Here is a 21,136-nt window from a genome sequence, read left to right as displayed (position 1 = left end):
AATAGTCAAGATAATAGAGAGGTAACCGGAACTAAAAATTTCTCTCAGCGTACATACACGGTCTAGAATATCGAAATGGGAATCAATGATCGTATTATAGAATGAGAAAGTAAAAAATACTCTGCATTTACACGACAAATGTAGAACGCGAAGCGCGAGTCCCTCGAAGAATGAAGTGCAAAACAAAAATATAAATATTATTGTACACCCAGGTTATTCGCGTGTGGTGGAAATATTTCACGGTACCGCGAGGAGCGATCCTCTGTATATCCTGAACGTACGTAACGTATTCGGTTATTACTGGATTACATCGAAAATCCGATTTCCCCAGATTTTCCAATTACTGCGTCATCCTCGAGCCACCCGCGCCTCGGCGAGTTGAGTGGGGTGGGGGGATTAAGCGGATCCGCAACACCGTGTGTGTGAGTGTGTGTAGGTTTGTACCTACCCTGCAGAAGCTGCACCTACGTACGTGCGATTATGATCCAACCCCCATTCGAACATTTTGACAAAAATCGGGTATGTCGGAATTAGCGGCACAACTTTGCGAGCGCTGCATATGCATATAAGAATTTGCAAATCTTTATTGTACGCATTCGAAGGAATTGCCGTGTAGGAACAAAATAATAGTTAAGGAGATTCCACAGCTTTGCTGAAACTGATGAATCGATCGAAAAAAAGAACAATTTTGCTGGTTAGTTTCAATAAAAATAACTTGATTTTCAAGTTTCATAAATTTTTAGAGAATTTGTTCGCGACTAAGTTCAATTCAAAACTCGTTATGCCGTAATCGGAGAAGCTCTTAAGCAGCATTTAAAAAGTTTTATAACTTCGTCACAAGTTCCCTGAAATTTTTGAAATTTTTTGTAACGATTTTATGATCCTCGTATTATACTGACTCTGATTTTTCCGAGAGTTCTATGATCATTTTTTAGTCATACATTTTTTTTTTCATCAGTCTGCTAGTTTAATTGATATTATTGACTAAAAAATGTCAAATCCTATGATTGGAATTTTTTCATCGACCCTCCTTGACGTAGAATCAATTAAAAAACCATAGTTCTTCGGGAATAAAAATTTAAGGACATACGACAGTCTCGACCATTCACAGGAATTGCTTTGAACAGTGCAGTCCGCATCTATTCAATCGCGTACCTATATATCGTACATATGTATACCTAGGTATATTATGTAAAGCGTATAGAGGACCTGGCGTAGGGGCGTCCTTCCAAGAAAAAACTAGGTACTCTAGGTGGCAGATCGTCATCGGAGTTTAATTAAATCGAAAATCGAAGAGTCATTAATGACAAGTGGCGCCCAATAGCGATGACTCCATGATTTCTATTGACCGCGCGATACACGGTGGGGCCTCCTTGACTCGAGCCGGGCCATGGCCGAGCTGCGGGACCCACCGGTCCCATAATGACAGTATAACAGTCACCCGCAAAGGCCATCCGTTGTGTAAGACACACCGCCTTCTCAATATTATCGATTGGTCAGAAAGAAAAAATATCTAATGGGTCCTTCTCTCCCGTCCGTGTCTGCTCTAAACGTGTGTAATGTGCGCAGGTAGGATGTGAATGTCATGATCACTCTACCTGACAATGAGATATAGTATTCGAATTACCGGCGTAGCCGTTGGTTTTTTCACAAGCAACATACAATCAGACATTTTGCGCGAAATTGATCAGTTTTTAACAACGAGAACAACAATAATTTATTACCGGAATTCACTTTAAATGTACAGTTGACTTGCATGCACTTGCGTAAAAAAAAACGCTCATACGCAGGTTCGCAACTAATATTACAATTAATGTTAAAATTAGACTATATATAGACCTCTTGACCTTACGACTTTTAATTTTGAACATTAAAAACCCCCATCTTTTTTCACGAAAGCGTTTTTGAGTTATAAATATTGAAGCCGTTTCACAATTTCAATCCATAAAATTGTCATGAAATTTGCAAAAATTCAACTTCAATATCACCAGTTTAATATACACATATACTGTGGAGTTAAAATTATTTGAGAATCACCGACAGGAAAAATATGTGAACGTTCCAACATGAATTTAGGTAAATCGAAACTTATCGAAGTACTAAAAAAGTAAGGCCAAAGTACTCCGTCATTGGAACAATATCAAAAATGATCAAAACAGAAAAATGAATTTTTGGAAATTTTTACTAAGGAATATCCATACAAGCGGAGAAGCGAAAAGCTTACCAATTGAAAGCTTTCAATATTCATAACTCTATACCGGTTGCAGAAGAAGAGAATCGGAGTTTTAGAGATACATACTGTCATCGGATAGTGTAATCAGCATAGAATGCACCACATATACCTTGATCCGTTGAATTGTCTTTTCTTACTTGAGCGAAACGACCAATTTGTTTCTTCAGTATTATTAAGGTATAAGCCTGGCCTACCCCGCCTCTCGTCAAACCTTTAGTGTCACTTATACGCATCGATGCTATGAAATTTCACACGGTAAATTTCTTACTCGAAATCGCTTATATTGTCTCTCAAACGAAATCAGCGGTCGCTGTAAAAAATATTCAACAAAAACGAGATGACATATTTTTCCCACGCTGAAAATAGAATTACCAATCGCGTGGTACAAACATAAAAAACCTCAATCCTTTGTACCTGCGAAGATCAGACCACTTCATAATGATTGTATAATAAATCCGTCGCGTCACGTTAAAGTTGCGAACTTCAATCGTACATCGTTGATCGGCTGTACAAGAAAAAAAAAACAAAAAAAAAAAATACCGTTCTGCAAAGGTTTTCCGTAACGAAAAAGGCAGACGGAACTGTCTCCAACGAACTTTTTGGTGTCAAAGATGAATACTTAAATTTTCCGTCACGTCAAATATTTGTCGATAAAAAGAAAGATCGAAATAAAAGACCAAACCCGCGGAAAGAAGAATACTCATCACTTCAATCGACTTGCGGGACAGCTGATTGTGGAATTTCCAACCATGCACGTTGAACGCGCGTGAGTAAATTAGTCGTTAAAACGCCGCCTCGTGCCCTCCGCTTCAATCGTGTCTCGTCTCTTCCTCCAGCTGCGAGTATATCCGCAGATGCTGAGGATTCTACGAAAACCTCAACGGCAGGAGTACAGAATCGATTGACCCCAGCTCTGTCCACCCACCAACTTCACCCGTCCATTTATCTATCCAACCAGTCATCCATCCGTCCGTGTATACGAAAAAAGCTCGCAATTCCAACAACCTCTCCATAAAGCCGCTCCAAAGATCCTGGTATCTCGATGCGGGTGCTGCCACCTAGGAGCGTTGTTTCAAAACGGTCGAGGAATCGTAAAGACGGAGGCAGGCATCGTGCATCGGGAGCATCAACGGCAGCACAGCAGCAACGGCCTTTCCTACGAGCAAGTTATAGAGGCGGTGGGGGGTGGTTGGGGCGGCGGGGGGGGGGGGCAGAGTCGTCGAAGGCGTAAGGCCATCGTCGTTGCGGTCCATCGGCAGCAGGTTGATGGATATGCTTCTGCCGCCTTGCTACGGAGGAGGACCGGCATATAGGATGCATGGGAACTCGGCTCTCGATGCGCGTCGTCGTCGGCGGCGTTTCTCCAGTCCTTCCGGAGCGACAGGCGGGCCGACGGGGGTGGCGGCGGGGGTGTGAAGGGGGCTGACGGCGGTGGCGTGCGGGGGAGGGGGGGGGGGAACGATAAAAGCGTCGCCCCAGAGGGGAGGATTTGAGGCGACGCGCGGCGAAGGCGTCGGTCCGCCTAGGTGGGGGTGGGGAGGCGGCGACGTTGGATGGTCGGTGTGTGTCTAACCTCTCTCTTTTCTCTATGTGTGTTGCAGCGCTCGCGCGACTGTCAAGCGTTCGGGTTGCCGGCGGTGGTGGGGATGTCGCCTCCAGCCCCCTCGCGACCTCCGGTGGTAGGGATGACAACGGCGCCGGAGGGAGGGTAGCGCCGGTACGTGGTGGGGATGACCGGAGAGGCGAACAGGAGGTGGAGAAGTCACGCAGCCCAGAGAGTGTCGAGCCGACGGCCGCGTTTGACGTCGCATCTCTCGTTCTCTATGGTTCGCGCGCGCTACCGATACGACTAAAGATATTGCTCGATCAGTTGCTTAACCAACTACCGCAACAACAAGTTACGCGTCTGCTTGCCGCTTTCGGCTGGACCAGCGAGGATTACAGTAGAGGATACATACTGCAGGTGAGTCTCCTCTTCTCGTCGCCTCCCCCCCCCCCCCCCCCCATCACACCCCCTCTCACCGCCCTGCCCCCCCTTCTCTCTCTCTCTCTCTCTCTTTATCTTTCGCTACCTCTATCTCTCTTCCCTCCGCTCAACTCTTACACTCATCAATCATCCGTTGCGGACGATTAATTCTTACCCCGGATTCGAGAAACGAAGATCCGCCTGTGTCCAGGCAACTCGCCACACTCGACGCGTTTGTCATTTGTCGAATAATGCAGCCCTCTGCGTTAGGGCGCGAAACAAATGCCGTTCGAGATGAATAGTGCGAGTTGCCTACACGCAGGCGGACTCCACCCTGTCTTCGTTGTGTATTGTATATAACAAGGCGCTTTGACGCGCGGTTCTTCTTTTGACGGATCACTCGGGCGTAAACCGATGGACCAAATGTTACCGGTTCTCCCGTCAGAGCAACTGTCCGCTGCTGACTCAACTTTCGAGGTGAAACGGACTTCATAAGCCACATCATCTCCACGCTCTCTTCTGCTTTATCGCTCCGATTTGACGGACGCGGTGTACCGATCACCTTGCACGCTTTTGCATCTTTCTTTACAGATCTTTGATCAGAAGTGACAGGGGCGCCGGATTTCTCGATTCCTCAATGCTGCGGATTTTTGTTTCTTGTTTCTCAAGCGTCGTCAACGTAAATGAAGAATCGTAAAAGCTGTGCTAAATATCGTTACGTACATGTGTATACGCGTTGCGTTTACTAAACTCTCCGACACCTAAGTAATACGAGACCGAGTACCTATGTGTGGCGTAGGAAAGGAAAAGTGAGATAAAGATGAAAAAGTCAAAAAAAGTGTGTCGCAATAAACCCGCGGTACGGATGTATAAACGATAGCGAGATATTTAAACAAACAATTCTTAGAACAAACAGATAAACGAAGTGAATCGTGAAAAGAGGTAATTAAGAAGTGAACCAAAAACTCGTGGAAAATAATAAAATAACGAACAAATCAAGTTGAAGAGAAGTAATAACAAATTTTTAAAACCAACTACTTACGTGTAAACCATTTGGTGGATTTGACAGTTGGTTTCGTGAAAAGTGTCATGTAAATACAAATGTATAATACAAGAAGACGAAAATCGAGGAAAAGTAACACTGTGTGAATCGTGGAAAACAACAACTGCGAGTATTATAAATACACGTATGACAAAATACAACGAGAATAAAACAAGTTTGACCGACGTATGTATACAATATATAACGTTATAGGTATAACGGCATGAGCGATGAAAAATGCTTCTTCCTCAAACCGATATCAAAGGACTGGGATAAAGACTTTCGTGACATTCGTGCGTGTGTGCTTTTGTGCTTCCACCCCAGGTCATGTATGCATGTGCCTCTGTGTATCAACAATTTGCAATAATCTCTTACCGATCGAGGAATTATTGTGGATTACGCAAGCCGAATGTATCAGGACATCGACAGTTACGTGTATGGATCAATCAAGGAATCGCATTCGAATCGCGCTGTAATCGCGCGATATTATCAGAGAAAAGTCAGAGAATTTTATTGAAAATCTCGAACTTAGAACGCAGTACGTATAATTATTGACAGATTTTTTATTCTTCAACGAATCTCGCCTGACGCGCGATTATTACACAGATTTGTCTCCTATAACGAAGCAATTCGTATCATTATTTTCAAATCTGCGCGATTCGGAGATGATGTTGTTTGTTCGAATTCGCGAAATAATCCTGTCAATTAATGTATGAGAAATTTTGTAACCCGAATGCGGAAAGTATCGCACCTAGTTCGTACATTATACTCAGGCATAGGTCGATTGACGCGGTATCTGGCATTGAAACGCGAAATGGATAACGATCGACCACCCTAAGTGCATAAAAATTGACCGACTTTGCTGCCCCCTCGTGCCGAGAAATTATAAAATAAAAGCGAATCACCCCCGTCGTTCAGGCACCGAGTCTAACGAGTCTTCACGCGTCTTCCAATCCGCGACGTGGCGTGACAAAAAACTTGAAAAAGGAACGACGAGGAGCAGAGCGGAATGGAGGGGGGATGTTGGTCGTGTTGTTCGTTCGTTCGTTCGTTCGTTCGTAATTAACTGCTCGTTATGCACCGACCTGACTATAAAGACCACGGATCGTGAAATAAAAGAAGAAGAAGCGCGAGCGAAGGAGCGCTGATTGCGTAGAGTTTCGGTTGGTCAAATCTTTAGGCAAATTGAAATCGTTCTGCGATCGATCGGCGAGCCTGGAACTATTAAATAATCCGCGATGTATCGAGCACACGCGATTATTGGCTCGTTGATCGGAATTTTGATGGAAGAATCTATGTCCTAGCTCGCTGTTCTCTACCGGTTTTAATATCTCCAAGTTGCCGATCTCATCTTACATATCTCGCGATGATGCACGACGCGACGGCTGCAGATCAGGAGCTGGAAACGAACGCGATGCGACGCGAATTGGCGGCCTTTCTTCCACGGCTTTGTTGACGAAATCGTTGTACGTATGGAAGATATTAGATGCAAATAGATGGAAGAATTTTCCGTTGTTTTTTAACGTCTCGTCGCGTATCTCGAATTGTAAAGTATCGTTGGACCAGTAATACATGATGAAGGAAACAAGTATATGCCATGTACGCGTGTTACGTATTAATCCATGATGTGTATAGAAAATTGGTCGTGAAAGAAATTAGGTTCCGATTATATGTGTTTTATTGCAAAGAGTCGTACATGCTCAAGTTTTTTGTTTCGTAAAAATTTACGGTTACAGTCCTGTCGCTCGTACAGTCAACGTTTCATTTGGAAGAAATTATTATAATTCACATCGCCGTCGTTGCATCTCTTCGCGTGAAACCGAATGACGTAGATTATTATTTGGAGGACGAATGATAATTATATAGTAAAAATCCGCGCTGAATATCATGTACAATCACCCGTTTCTTCGTACACTGTGCGACGTAGAGAATCGTAAGTGTAGGTAAGAAGAAACGTTTCGTGCGAAATCAAAGAACGAAGCTATGCCTCGAAGAAATCTTCATTTTCATGCAGAGAAATTGTTACGGTTGTTTGTAAAACATTATCAAGATAAAACCGACTGTGCGAATTAAGAACTTTTGGGTTGTATTTTAAATATCGATAGATTCATTGAGAATTTGAAGTCACGGTAATCGATGCGGTACTAGATTTCTATTGTGTCCATAGAATGCGGAAAAACGGCTTCAATCGCGTTCCGTTTACTTTACGAATATTCATTGCGGATAATTCTCTTAATATAAACTTGAGATCGAAAGAAATCGACCTTACAAGTAATTTCGAGAGATACCGCATCCCACTTCTTCGTGTTCGTAAACGTTGATTGCAATGTCAGGAGATCGCTTGTATACATTTGTATAATTATACCCCGTGACGATGGCTAATACCAGGATCCTTCACGCGTCTCGTTCGCGCCGATACCTATCATAATGCAAAACTGCAATACTCGATTCTCACGATTAAAGATGTACAGTCCGAACAAAAAATACGTAAAGAAAAAATTCGAATTAAATAATATAACTGGCATTAATCAAGTTTAGTCTCATCGATGCAAAAAATCTCTTCGACACTGATCGAAGAATCGATCGATCTGTCAAGAAGATATTTCTCGAACGATTTCTGGAGAATTTATTCAATTGAAATCGATTAACCTTACAACTAGCTGTAAGTTTAAGTTCAAAATCTTTGTTTCACATTCATTTATTTTCAACTCGATATTTTTTCTTTCCACCAAGTTATTTGTACGATACATCCTTTAAAATTGTACTATGCTTAATTCAACGAATCTCAGAATGTGAAAAATGACAGGCAAATAAGGAAAATCAAAGAATATCGTTCGGTATGACGATAATTTTCGACCGCGGTTGGCAATATCGGTTGAATAAAATTCTGTCGCGTAGCTAGAGATAAAAATGAGACTTGAAGCATGGCTGACGTATAAAAACTTAAGTGCAGGATCGGAGGACGCGGACGTCCTGGACCCCCGGCCCCCCAGAGGCACCGAATTTGCGGTCGGATCTCCCCTCGGCCTTCTTCTCCTACACGCCAGGCAGTAAAATCACCGATATTATCAATTTAATACCGACGTTGTAGGTACGCGCAAAAGACACACGTGTAAGTACAGCTGGCTGTGGGTATTTTATAAACGATCGCGGCGCGACGAACCTTCGCCTTACGAAATACACGAAAGAGGAGAGAAAAGGACGCGCCACATGTGTGGACGATTTAAATTGACGGTGTCACGCGAGCCAAAGGCGAGGTGGGTTTTACGTATTTATAACGTACACGAGGAGAGACTGTATAAACTTCGTTTAAATGACAATAAGCGGCTGCGGCGGCGGCGGCGGCGGCGGCTCGAACGGAATCTTCCGCTTAAATTACAATCCCCTATTCGGCCAGAAGGGAATTTTACTTCTGCAGGTTGATGTTCCAGGAAGCGAGAGGAGACAGCCGCTTTTCTCTTTATTTCTTTTCATTTTTCATCGCATCGCGCCGCGAGTTCATTGTTTCTTTTTATTCTCGTCGATTCCTCTTTAATTTCATTTATACAGTCGCTGTACCGCAACTCGTCGCTGAAATGCTTACAAGCCTCGATTATAATGGTGCACGATGACAATTTTTTCACACTTATGTTCATTTACGCATCGATGCATGATTTCAGACTCGCCCATTCTTTTTTTTTTTTTTTTATTTTCTTCCAATCTTTCGTTTTTTATGATTCAACGAGTATGTGAATACCGTTGGCAATCTCTTCTTCACACAACGTCCGTTCGTCAAATAAAAAGTTGTACGATATGTGGCTGCGTAACTGCGTGCATTGATAGCAAGGTTTTACCGATTTTTCAAGCAACGTTCGTGTGTCCAGAGGCTTGGTGTTAAGAGGTTTAACCGATTTTAAAAATATTGTTATCGATATATGGAGAAGGTCGTTGAAAAAAAAATTTACTCTCATATTTATAAACAACATCTCGGCACATTTATTAGAGTAGAAAACTTGTGCGGCGAAAAGTAGTTTGCGTCAGCTTATAAATTTCACGACTGGTTCTATAATTACTAGATCGCGCGACATCGCAAATGCGGTTCCAATTATTAAGGTGTAATTTTTAAACATAAATCATACACGCACCTACTCTGTAGTTAATTAAATACGAAATAAACCGAACCACACGTAGCGCATAAATCGTGAACGAATTTCCCATTATTAATTCGAACGTATAACGGAGCCTGCTTATCTCTTTCACTCGATTTCTGTCTAGACTTATAATCCTGTAGAATTGGACGATGTGTGTCACTGTATCTGCGATACTCGCGTGAGGGACGCCGTGGTCAACCATCTTGTTCGTTTAAAGGTGGAAAAAAAGAAAAGACGGACTCTGGAAAAGAAATAAAAATATGTGTTTCGTATGTAAATCGTCGGTCGTTGGGGCGTCGTCCACGGTGGCCCCGTGCGGCAGGACCCGGAGGAAAAGGAGAACGAGAAGAAGGATCTGGGAGGACACGCGGGAACCGTGAGGGAGCCCGATGATGTGGGAAACTCGGTGCCGAGCCACTCCGAATCGTATCAACGCGAAGCTTGGCTTTTTTAAGCGGCCGCCCTGAGGCGGTCGAATTATATTATCATACGGTAATATCAATATTATTGATATTATACGCAGAGGACGCGATATCCTCCGGGGAACAAGTACGGGAGGAAGAAGAGGCAGAAGAAGAACAACAAGATGATGAAAATAAAGAAAAAGCAGAAGAGAAGACGAGGAAAGAAAATGAGAAGAAGCTCCAAGTATTCAACTGTTTCAGATTAAAGCGATATTTCTACGTCGTTTTAGTTATTGTCTTTCGATGCACCTAAATAACCTCTAGTGACGTATACTCATTTTAGTTTCTCGATAGAATTTTTTTAAATAATCGTAGAGCAACAGTCTGAAATCGTTTAACAGTCGAACTGCGGGCCTCGTTTTAACGCAATTAATAACATATTTTGTTTTCGTAGACCTTGGAAGGTCGGATTCGGTCCGTCATTTCTAACAAAATTTACGAAAATTAAATTAATAATAAATAATAAACGAATTAAAAATAAAATAATACGATTTATGAAAATAACTTTATCATCTCAGACAATGGTCTTCCCGTGTAAGATCGTACTTATAATTATTTTGGAAAATTCGGTAAAACGAGTGGAACAATTCTGTTTCCTTTTCAGAGTTTATTCGAGAAGAAAAATGTCCGAAGCGCTTTTCATACTTGAGATAAAAATCCCGTATACGGGTATACTTCAAAAACTAACGCTCAGGTCTTGTCGCAGTTTGAAACAAATTATTGCCCTGTTTCGAAAATGTCTAGTTATTACGTACCTTTGCAACGTACATTTATTACGGACAGATAATGACGAGTAGTTTTTTTTCTCCATCATCTTATCCTTTACCCTGAAGTATTCCCTCCAGATAGGCAAGAACAACTCACGCGTGACGTTTTTCTTCCGCCGCTCATTATCCCCAATTGTTTTATTCCGCAATTCTGCGCAACGGTATTTCGGCGCGCATTTGTATAACGTTTCCAAACAACGCATCGCGCCCTGTTGTACAGCCATAATAGGGTAGATGCGCGATTCGGCGCGTTATGCAGTTCTTTATCGGTATTTATGTAATTATTATTCGGGCTGCAAACACAATTGAAACGCTATCCCGGGTTTCCTTTGCGGTCCTACAGGTATACCGTGCAGGTGTAATGTTATATCCTGTCGCGATTTGAAACTTGATATATAACCAGACACCATTAACGACGACGAAATTTCAATTGAGAGAAAAGATCGCAGGTTGGCAAGTAGGTATCCTTCACTTGTACTACATCGGTGTACGTACCTACATACCTTATACCTACCTACCTACATATTATAACACACGATGCAATTGAAAAGCATACTGCTATTATATCGCCTTATACGATCTTCACGTTTTCTACACACGAATAAGACAAAACCGTCTGCCGTGAAATTATATTCAGTGTCCAGTCACGGATGGCACCTTCGATTGCATTTTGCTCCTCTTATTTCTTTTCACCGTATCTACACCAGAACCGGTAGCATAGGGTCAATTTTCTCACCTTTATTCAAGACTTTCGTTTCTGGTTTCTTTTTCTTTCGCAATTCTGGTTTTCGTTCTGCCGAAGCTTCTGTCAATTATCACGATTTATTTTCCGCGTTGCTTCCCCTGCCAAATTACGCTGCGATTTTATCCTACAAATGATGTTTTCAACAACTTTTACCTGAAATCACGAGTAATTATTATTATAGACTACTTTGATCTTATCTAAGGTAACGGTTTATTCCAAGAAACGTCTTACCATTTACCTGTCCAGCAAAGAAAGATCGACGAACGATATTCGATTCTTCAAACGTAACAACCGATGAAATTCGACAGATTTCGCCAGAGATCAGTGAGTCGATTCAAACGGCAAGAAAAGCATTTCAAGCTGTCCCTCGGTTTTTACCACGAATCACTCTCTGGGCGACCTCGTGTTTTAGGTTGCTTATTGGGCAGAGGTATCCTGCAGGGTGTTACCGCGAAAATTCCTGCGAGGCGTGAGAAGACAGTTGATAGTTTTATCATTCGATTCGCGGAACGAGCTGTGAGGAAATTGTTTAGCCGATTCGACGAATGTGTCGACGACGCAGCGATCAGAAGAAACATGCGTAAACTAGTTGTAACAAATAAGCCTCGCGACGGTGGGGAAACAAAAACAATGAGACGCGGAGTAGAACAAAAGTGGATGAAAAAAATTAGAAAAAGTGACTAAATGGAAGGTTGAAATACCGATTTATACGTAGGTACCTGTAACGATCGTAAAACACAACTTGTATAAAACTATATCAAAGTTGCTTCTCGGCTGGACCGCCTGATGTCGAGGAGGAGGTGAACACGTACACGGTAATAATTACACGTATAACAACAACAATAGTATAGATCGTTTCACGGAAATGTTCAAACGGAATGCCACGATGAGTGACGTAAGCGATCGGTATGCATAGATCACTATAGCAAAACGCTATACGGATAAACGATAATTGTCACATAAAGTAAATTTTATAACTGAATAATAATTCAACTTGCTTATATACATGTAATTACACGTGTGTTTATATATGTATGTATCGATAATTCGGAATATTTTATCGATACCTCTGCCCCCTCCTTTATTCTTTCTTTCTTCTCTCATTGTTGCTCCATCTTGTTACACCTTTTTATCATCTTTTTTTTTTTTTCTTCTCCTCTCCTCTCCCTTCCTTTCAATCTCCTTCGTTACGGGATACGCGCAAGTGCCGAGGCGATGAGCCCGCGGCGCGTGATCCTGTGTGTGCCGCTGAACAAATATACAGGCTAGAGACGCGAAGACGTCGCGGCGCTGGGCGTCCTGGGTTACGTCGACGGTGGTGCGGCGGCTGGAATGCGTAAATATACAAGAGAGAGAGAGAGAGAGAGAGAGAGAGAGAGCGAGAGCGAGAGAGAGAGAGAGAGAGAGAGAGAGAGAGAGAGAGAGAGAGAGAGAGAGAGAGAGAGAGAGAGAGAGGCGAGCGGCCGCCTAGGCTATTCCGTGTATATATACACGCGTCTAATCCAAATTTATAAGGACCCCCGCGTGACTCTGCACTATCTGATTTCTTACACGTCTGCCATATTTATCGATATTTTCAAACCACGCGCTTCTTCGGAATCTAAATCAAATACATAAGGGCCAGAAAAATTGTACATAAGTGAAGGGAAAGAGAGTAAAGAAGGGGGGGGGGGGGGGGGGGGGGGTGAAGGGGCGACTTATTTAGCAATTGGTGCAGCTCGATCGTCACTCGAAAAGACGAAAAAAAGGGAGACGACGAAAACTATTGGATATACCGTGTAATGTACGTTGAATACATATATCCACACGACATCCACCCATGCGGCTTTGAGAATTTGGGTTCAACTTTTTTCTATCTTCCTTTGTTTATTATCAGCGTCTCTTTGAAGTGAGAAAGTAGATGGCGGCTATTAATGGTGAGATCAAGGTCCATTATACGGGATTCTCATTTCGTACGTTTTTCTAACGTAAACGGAGAAATTTGGATTTGTTACATACGCGTGCACTGCCTTGACTCGCCTCGAATGAGAATTCGACCGACTACGCAATGAATATCACTACGAATGAAAATTTTTAATGATATTAATCAGCTGCTGATATTCTGTATACCAAGTTTGTATTTTTTTTTTTTTTTGTTTCAAATTGATAGACAGTAATGCGAAACGATTGGATTATTGTGGTCCCGATCGAGAGTTTATAGATATAATATATACCTGCGTATATTACGGATAGATTCACTCATTTATTACGCATAAACTGAATTCGAAGTGGAAAATTAATTACAGATAGTGGGGGACGAGTGCATTCAGAAATTTGAAACTCATTAGCGGCTATGATATTGTTGCAATTTATATTATTTGGAGAATTCATTCTCCATGAATGATGGTTCGTTAGAAGTTTTTTTTACAGTAGGGTGATTAGTTAAATTGTACAGATTAAAAGAAAAATTTAGTGAATATATGCGACAAAATATTATACAAGCAATAAAATTAGCACAGTGTCGTAAATTCTCTGATAAATCCGCGTTGACATTTGTCGATAACAATCACTCACAAAAATTAAAATTATAACGATGATACGTATTTCGCATTCGCATTCACACTTAACGTCTCTGTAACGAGTTCAAAAATTGTGACAGTGAAAGTTATAATACTTGGGATTAAATCGTTTGTACACCTACGCACTGATAATATCATACGAGTTTTGTCGATCAAAGTTTCGTGACCAGTTTCTGATAATACACTAGATTTTGTTCATCCCCTGAATTACATTCCTTGGTCGCGGGACAAGCGACAAATATAATTCGCGATCTGTAATATAGTTGAAAAGGCGAGCGTCCGCTTCGCGTTCCATCCTTGGAACGATAATTATCATTTTACCCAATTCCTCCTCGCGTTCATGAATAACGAAACAGCGGCTCTCCCTCCGTGTGTATTCTGCTGCACCGTTTACCCTTTACCCTTCCCGCGGGATGGACCCTTCTCGACCGTTTCTAGTCCTCCGGGATTCGAGGCTGGTATATAAGCAATTGAATTCACCCCTGCCACGTGTGGCTACGTATCACGGATGACGGAGAGAGTTACGTCGCGGCTGATTTTACTCATTTTTCTTTTTGCTTATTCCGTACAATCAGGTACACAGATCATATAGCAATATGCCAGAATTTTCATTTTCGCAGTCCCCAATTTTACGAAGGTTTTATGTTTTACCCTGCGGGAATGCTTTTTTTTCGATTTTATGGCAATTACAAGTTATGTAGAATTTTTATCTGAAGTTAATTTGGCAAAACCTTGGAACCGTAACTATAACCGTGCGCAATATTTACGAAGGATACAATTTCGAATTCACGTCATATTTTCTCATCGATGGTTGTTTAAAGTGGATCATATCTTTCCCCTTTATATCTTCTTGCCCTTAGATTTAATGTACATTGAGAAATGAGCCTTGTAATATAACGCAGAACTTGAATCTTATAAAGTTCACGACTTTTTGATTGAAAATTTTTCGAACAAAGACCAGGCTATCATTATATTCACGAACGATGTTTACCTGGATTAAATATTTTTTCATCTTCGCTTACTTGAAACGTAAATATTTGAAGCCCACGAAAAAGATGACAAAAAATCGCAACGGTCTTATTAAGAGATGGTTTACTAATTCTTCGTTCAGACTTGAGATCAATAATGACCCCCCGTAAAATTGTATAACAATAACTCCGCACCCCGGCGATAGCGAAATAACGAAGTTAAAAAAATTCTCTTTCTTTACGCTTCTAGGACTCGCAGAACGGCCCGGTTCTGGACCGATGGAGCATATGCTCGGCTGAGGAGGAGCCGCTGGTCCTTCAGCAGTTCCTCAGATTCGCCGAGACGCGTCCCTTCGTCCAGCAACTGTTGTTGGCAGCGGGAACGCCGGGATCGGATGCTATGTCACCGAGTCGTCGACCGTCGCCGCCAACGATGCCCCTCGCCCACCTGCCACCGCCGCTCCACCTCCTCCACTGCGGACTTCCACCCCCGGGTTCGCGGCTGCCGCTCCCGCCGCCGCCGCCCCCGGTCTCACACCCGTCCATGTCGCCGAGCTCGGGGCAGAAGCACCACTACAACCACTCGTCGATAAACGCCTCGACGACGACGACGACGACGACGACGAGCGTCAGCTCGCCGCCACGGAGTATCGAAAATTCACAATTCACCGTGTCCCCGTTGAACAGGCTGCAGAGCATGCAGCCGTTCGACTTCCGGAAGCTCGGGGCCCTCGGTCTTCCCGGTTTCCCGCCGCTTCCACCGCCGCCGCCGGCCGACGTGATCCTCGGATCTCGAAAGTCGATGCGACACTCCCAAAGATCTCACAGTCCTCCTCTTCACATCTCGAACTCCCAGCTCAGGCCTCCGGTACCAACGATGCCGCCGGTGTCTTCGGCCGCCCTCACCTTCAGTCACTCCCTAGCCGCGGCCGTGTCGTCGGGCACGCTGCCTCCGAATTTCCCGACTCATTTTCCGCCCCCGCCAATGATGGGGAAGCCAACGGGCGGCGGTATGCCCGGATCTATCGACATGCACAGCAGCGGCGAGAAGAGCAGCGATTTCGGCTCCGAGGACGACGAGGACGACGACGAGAACTCGGTGAGCGCACTGAACCTCAGCAGGCGGGGGGACGGATCTGCGAAACATGAGAACCACCAGAACCACCACCATCACAACAACCACCATCATCACCATCATCATCATCATCCGATGTCGATGCAGCCTGCGCCGCTTGGGAGGCCGCCCGGTGTCCCAGGACGGAAACCGCACTCCCCGGGGAAACGACAGCAGTGGGGAACCTCGCCGAACCTACCGCTCAACCTTGGAACGCAGTTCATAAACCCAGCGACGGGGAAGAAGAGGGTTCAGTGCAACGTTTGTCTGAAGACCTTTTGCGACAAGGGGGCGCTCAAGATTCATTTCAGCGCCGTTCACCTGCGGGAGATGCACAAGTGCACGGTCGAGGGCTGCAACATGATGTTCAGCTCGCGACGGTCCCGGAACAGGCACAGCGCGAATCCTAATCCAAAGCTACATTCCCCTCATCTTAGAAGGAAGATCTCACCGCACGACGGACGTTCCTCGATGGCTCACGCTCTTGTCCTTCCACCCCAAGTTGGGCTCCCGGTACCGGCGACCGGTCTGAACCCTCTGTCCTTCGGATCTTTTCCTCTCCTCACTCCGCCGCCGGATCTGCGCCACTCCGCCGCCCTTGACTTCAAACACCTCGATCTCTCGTCTAACCAGAACTGCAACCGCGCCGGGTACGAGGAACTCCATCAGAGGAGGACGTCGTCGAACACAACGGCCAGTATGTCGCCACCTGCTCCACCCACCGCACAGGAATGCGATGAGGAGGAGGACGACGACGACGGTATCGTCGTGGTAGCGGAGGAGGAACACGGCCATCAACCGATGATCGTTTCGCAAAGAGACGAGGAAGACGATCAGCCCGCCGATTTCAGTCTGGCTAAGCGACCCAGGCTCTCGGTTAGCGATCTCGACGACGATTTTGCGAGCAACGTCGACAGCAACGAGGACAACGACTCGGTCGGCACTATCGACCAGCCACCGTCGTCCGTTCATCCGAACTCCGCGAACTCGAACACTCACAACCGGGGCGTACGGAAAAGAAAGTCCCAGAATCCTACGAGGTGCGCGATGCCGACGGAGACTCATTCCTCGTCCACCGAGGGTGAATCCTCGAACGACGCCATCTTCCAGGACCAACCCGAGGACATGTCAATGTCTCGACTCCAGGAAGTTGAGGAAAAGAAGACTACGTCTCCTCGACCTTCGTCCCGGAACAGATCGACCTCTGGTTCCCCGGAACGGGCTGCGCTCGTCGAAAGTTCCGGAATCACTACTACGGGGTCGAAGCAGGAGAGCAACGGGGATACGCCAATTCTCGTTACGGATGAACCGCTCCAGGAGGAACCGAGGGATCTTAGCTCGAGGGCGAGCAGCGGTCGTCGATCTCCCAGACAGTCTAGTACTCCGGAACCTGTCAAGGCGGTGGCTTCGCCGTCGAGAAATGTCGACACGACGTCGCCGCACGAAATCCGGGATCGAAAAATTCCTGAGAATCGCAGAGACGAGAATGAGGACCACGAGCAGGACCGGAACCAGGACCAGAACCACGACCAAGACCAGGACCAGGAACAGGACCAGGTGGACGAGGAGGAGGAGGAGGACGAGGAGGATCAGGCGGAGGATGATGATGATGACGAAGATGTCGAGGACGAGGAAGAGGACGATCAAGTCTCGGTCAAACGCCGGCATCAAGAAGGTGAGCGCCCCGATGATACAACCCCCCGTGCCCGATCGAGTTCGGTCGACAGCAGCCACCTGACAACTGCCGACGACCTCTCGCTCGACTCCTCGAATGCTTTGCGTCAACTCGAGTCATTGTCGCAGGGTCGAATGCTGTTCGGAACGCTACAGCAGCAGCAGCCGCAGCCGCCACAGCAGCGGCAGCAGCAGCAGCAGCAGGAGGGTTCGAGGTCTGGCAGAATCTCTACCAGCCCCACCAGCTGCAGCCCAACGATGGAGAATACGATGATGGAGCAGTCGATGATCGGGGACCGGCTGGACATCCACAGCCTGGACAGATTCGAGCGGTTGGACCAGTTGGAGCTAATGGACCGAATGGACACCTACTCTCATGGCTCACGCTCATCCAGCGCCTCGCCCTCCACAACGGGCATGGACATGGACAATAGCCTTATAACTTACGCCCGTTACGAGAACGGGGGCTTCGTAAGTACACAGGAGGTTCCCCTGGACAGGGAAAATCCTCGTCGATGTACCGCCTGCGGCAAGGTGTTCCAAAATCATTTCGGGGTGAAAACGCACTACCAGAACGTCCACCTGAAGCTGATGCACCGGTGCAGCGTCGACGGCTGCAACGCGGCATTTCCATCGAAAAGATCGCGGGATCGGCACTCGGCGAACCTTAACCTCCACCGGAAGCTGTTGTCGACGTCGTCGAGTCCTCCCCTCGCGAACATACCATCGGGCAGCCTCCCGCCGCACCTCGTCGACGATCCCCAGCTGAACCCGCTCCTCCACAACGAGTTCTTCGCGAGGCTTTACGCCGATGCCGGTATCGGGGCGATCGGCGGCTATCCGCTGCCCCCCGGAGGCGTGCCGGGCGTCGATCTAGCCGCCCGAATCCCGCCGCCCCATCCCCTCCTCCTGCCTCCTCACCTCGGTGCTTTCACGGGTCTCTCATCGTTCGCCAGTCATCTCGCAGGGTTGAACGGCATAACCCATCAGCATCTCAACCATCTCACGAGGTTGTCCCAGGAGCGTAACAACCCTCGCAACAGCTCGTCCCATTCCGGTTCCCCGGTCTCGTCGCCGAACCCTGACGACCTTCACGGGAACAAGGATCAGGAGGCGGCGAGATGCATGATACCGGGCTGCGACAGAGTTTTCAATTCCAAAGCCGTACGCGACGCGCACTCGCGCGATCCTCAGGCCCATCGCGATCTACCACCAGTTGTATCGACCAACACGTCGTGACCGCTATCCTGGTATCACGCTCTACGACAACGTAATTACTCTTTGCTGTGATGCCAAAATCTATTATAACAATAATAACAACAACAACAACAACAACAACAACAATAATAATAATAGCAAATAAAAAAAAAAAGAATTCTCGCTGCTCACTCGTGTATGTATACAATATATATACATTTATACATCTATATATCATATATATGTGTACATGTATAGGGATAAACGATTTTTCGTCAATCGTTGTTCGTTGTATACTTATAATTATATATGTATACCTATACCTAGGTACACGTTATATAGACGGTTTGTTATAGATATAATATACCTAGTTTCAATGATATCCTGGGTATCATTATTTTTGTTCTTATTATTTTTATCATCATTATTATCATTATAATACGCAATCTTCATCGGTCGATCGATTTTTACACTCTTCGTGCTTGTTTTTATTTTATTTTTTTTTATTTTGTTGTTTAATTTTTTTTTTTTATTTTCTCATTATCATCATACGGCGGGTAACATGTACAATATTTATTGATTAAAAGCTAATCGTGCGGAATGGTATATATGTATAACAACCGTTGAACTATCTATGCTGTATAGACGAATAAAAATTAGAACGTTATTTAGTTAGTGCAGACTTATATTGTGTTTGTATACGAGAAAATCGGATGCAAGGCGTGTATGTGTTTGTGTGTGTGTGTACATGAGAGAAAGAGAGTGAAAGAGAGAGGGAGAGAGGGGGGGGGGGGGGGGAGAGGGAGAGAGGGAGAGAGGGAGAGAGAGAGAGAGAGGTACAATGAAGAATAAAAAATTACCGGTAATTAATATTTAATCACTAACCAATCAGTACTGTGTATATAATATACATACATACCAATAAATACATTATATTATATAGTCCTTAAAATGTCGATGTGTTAAGCGTAAAGATAAATAAACTATTCTAGGCTATACTATACAAATATAATATACATACACCTACGATTTATAGTATCGTATAATATTGACATATGTATACCGCACCTTGGTGTGGACTATGTTGCAAATTTTTTCATTAAATTTGCAAACGAAAAAAAAAAAAAACCAACACCAACAAACAAACGAAGGAGACAAAAAAATAAAATGATCGAAACAAGGGCAGCTAAAATAATTGCAATCTTATAGTGCAGGGAATTAGCAGTAGCGTTAGCGTGGTAACAGTAGTGAATAATAATAGTAGTGCAGTAGTGGTACTAAATTTTAAGCTGATAAGCTCGCCAGCAATATATGTCTACATGTATCTGTAATGTATATTGCTCAAACGCGGGAAATTGATATCAAATTTTGACGGAGAAAGATAAGAAATTTGAAAATAATTAATTTAAGAAAAAAAAAAAAGAACACAGAAAGAAAACCACGAACTTGAGTCTCTCGCTAGATACATAAATAATGAAAATAGTTAGATTTTATTTATTGTTTCCTAATGTATACATATATACACAATGCAATTACACTGATGTAGATACTAATACAACGATGATGATTGTCATTACTATTATTTTTATGATTATTCTTATTATTATTATAAAATATACACATAATACTCCCGTATAAGCGGCCAGTAGCGGGCACTGCCGCCTGACTTCCTCCTCTTTATTATCGTAGAAGAATTTATAAATTTTACTTGATTAACGCATATATATCTGCCTACACTTACGTACATCTGTAACATGTGTATACTATCAGTTTTAAATGGATATAATTTAAATTTTATTCACCGTGAAGTGTATTTCTTACACTAAAAAATCCTTTTTAATATTCCTGAAAATTTTCACGCGAAATTCTCCACATACCGTAAATTACGTGCAAAAATACACCAAATGATATCGCCTGTTCCGTTCGAAATTTTTAATACGGTTTTCGCGAATTTTCTGCACGTATGAATAATACACGTACGTATTTTTATTCCCAGATACATTTTACGTATGGTTATATCGGTGTTAAACATTATTTTGGCATTTACATGACATTTGTTGTAGATACATTATGTGATACATGTATATTGACGATATGTAGGAATTGATCGACTGAACGACGATAATTATTTTTTGTTACTTCCGCGCGTGTTTTATTTTCCTTTTTCTTTCGTAATTTCAACTTTTATTCATTCTTATGTTTCTTTGGTCCTTGGCTATTATTCGAAACGTACGTATGCGTAAATTTCAAGGATGAAACTTGAGAGATTTTAAGTACG

General features: G+C 44.0%; 1 protein-coding gene across 2 annotated transcripts in view; it reads left to right on the top strand.

Annotated features, from left to right (window-relative positions):
• LOC124216503 (zinc finger protein basonuclin-1) overlaps positions 1-20,296 on the top strand; it is a 260,148-nt gene extending 239,852 nt beyond the window's left edge. The window contains exons 4-6 of one of the 2 annotated variants that reach the window (XM_046621071.2): positions 3,835-4,196; positions 15,124-17,662; positions 17,791-18,222. In XM_046621071.2, the coding sequence (XP_046477027.1) occupies positions 3,835-4,196; positions 15,124-17,662; positions 17,791-18,095 (3,206 nt within the window). In that variant the 3' untranslated portion in view covers positions 18,096-18,222. Of the gene's footprint in view, positions 1-3,834; positions 4,197-15,123 lie in introns of both variants that reach the window. The other variant, XM_046621070.2, reaches the window with a different exon arrangement.
• The last annotated feature ends 840 nt before the right edge of the window (positions 20,297-21,136 follow it).

Source organism: Neodiprion pinetum, chromosome 4 (assembly GCF_021155775.2).
Source record: "Neodiprion pinetum isolate iyNeoPine1 chromosome 4, iyNeoPine1.2, whole genome shotgun sequence".
Taxonomy (NCBI): Eukaryota; Metazoa; Arthropoda; class Insecta; order Hymenoptera; family Diprionidae; genus Neodiprion; species Neodiprion pinetum.
The sequence above is the reverse complement of the archived record's forward strand: the minus strand, read 5'-3'. Positions and strand labels throughout refer to the sequence as shown.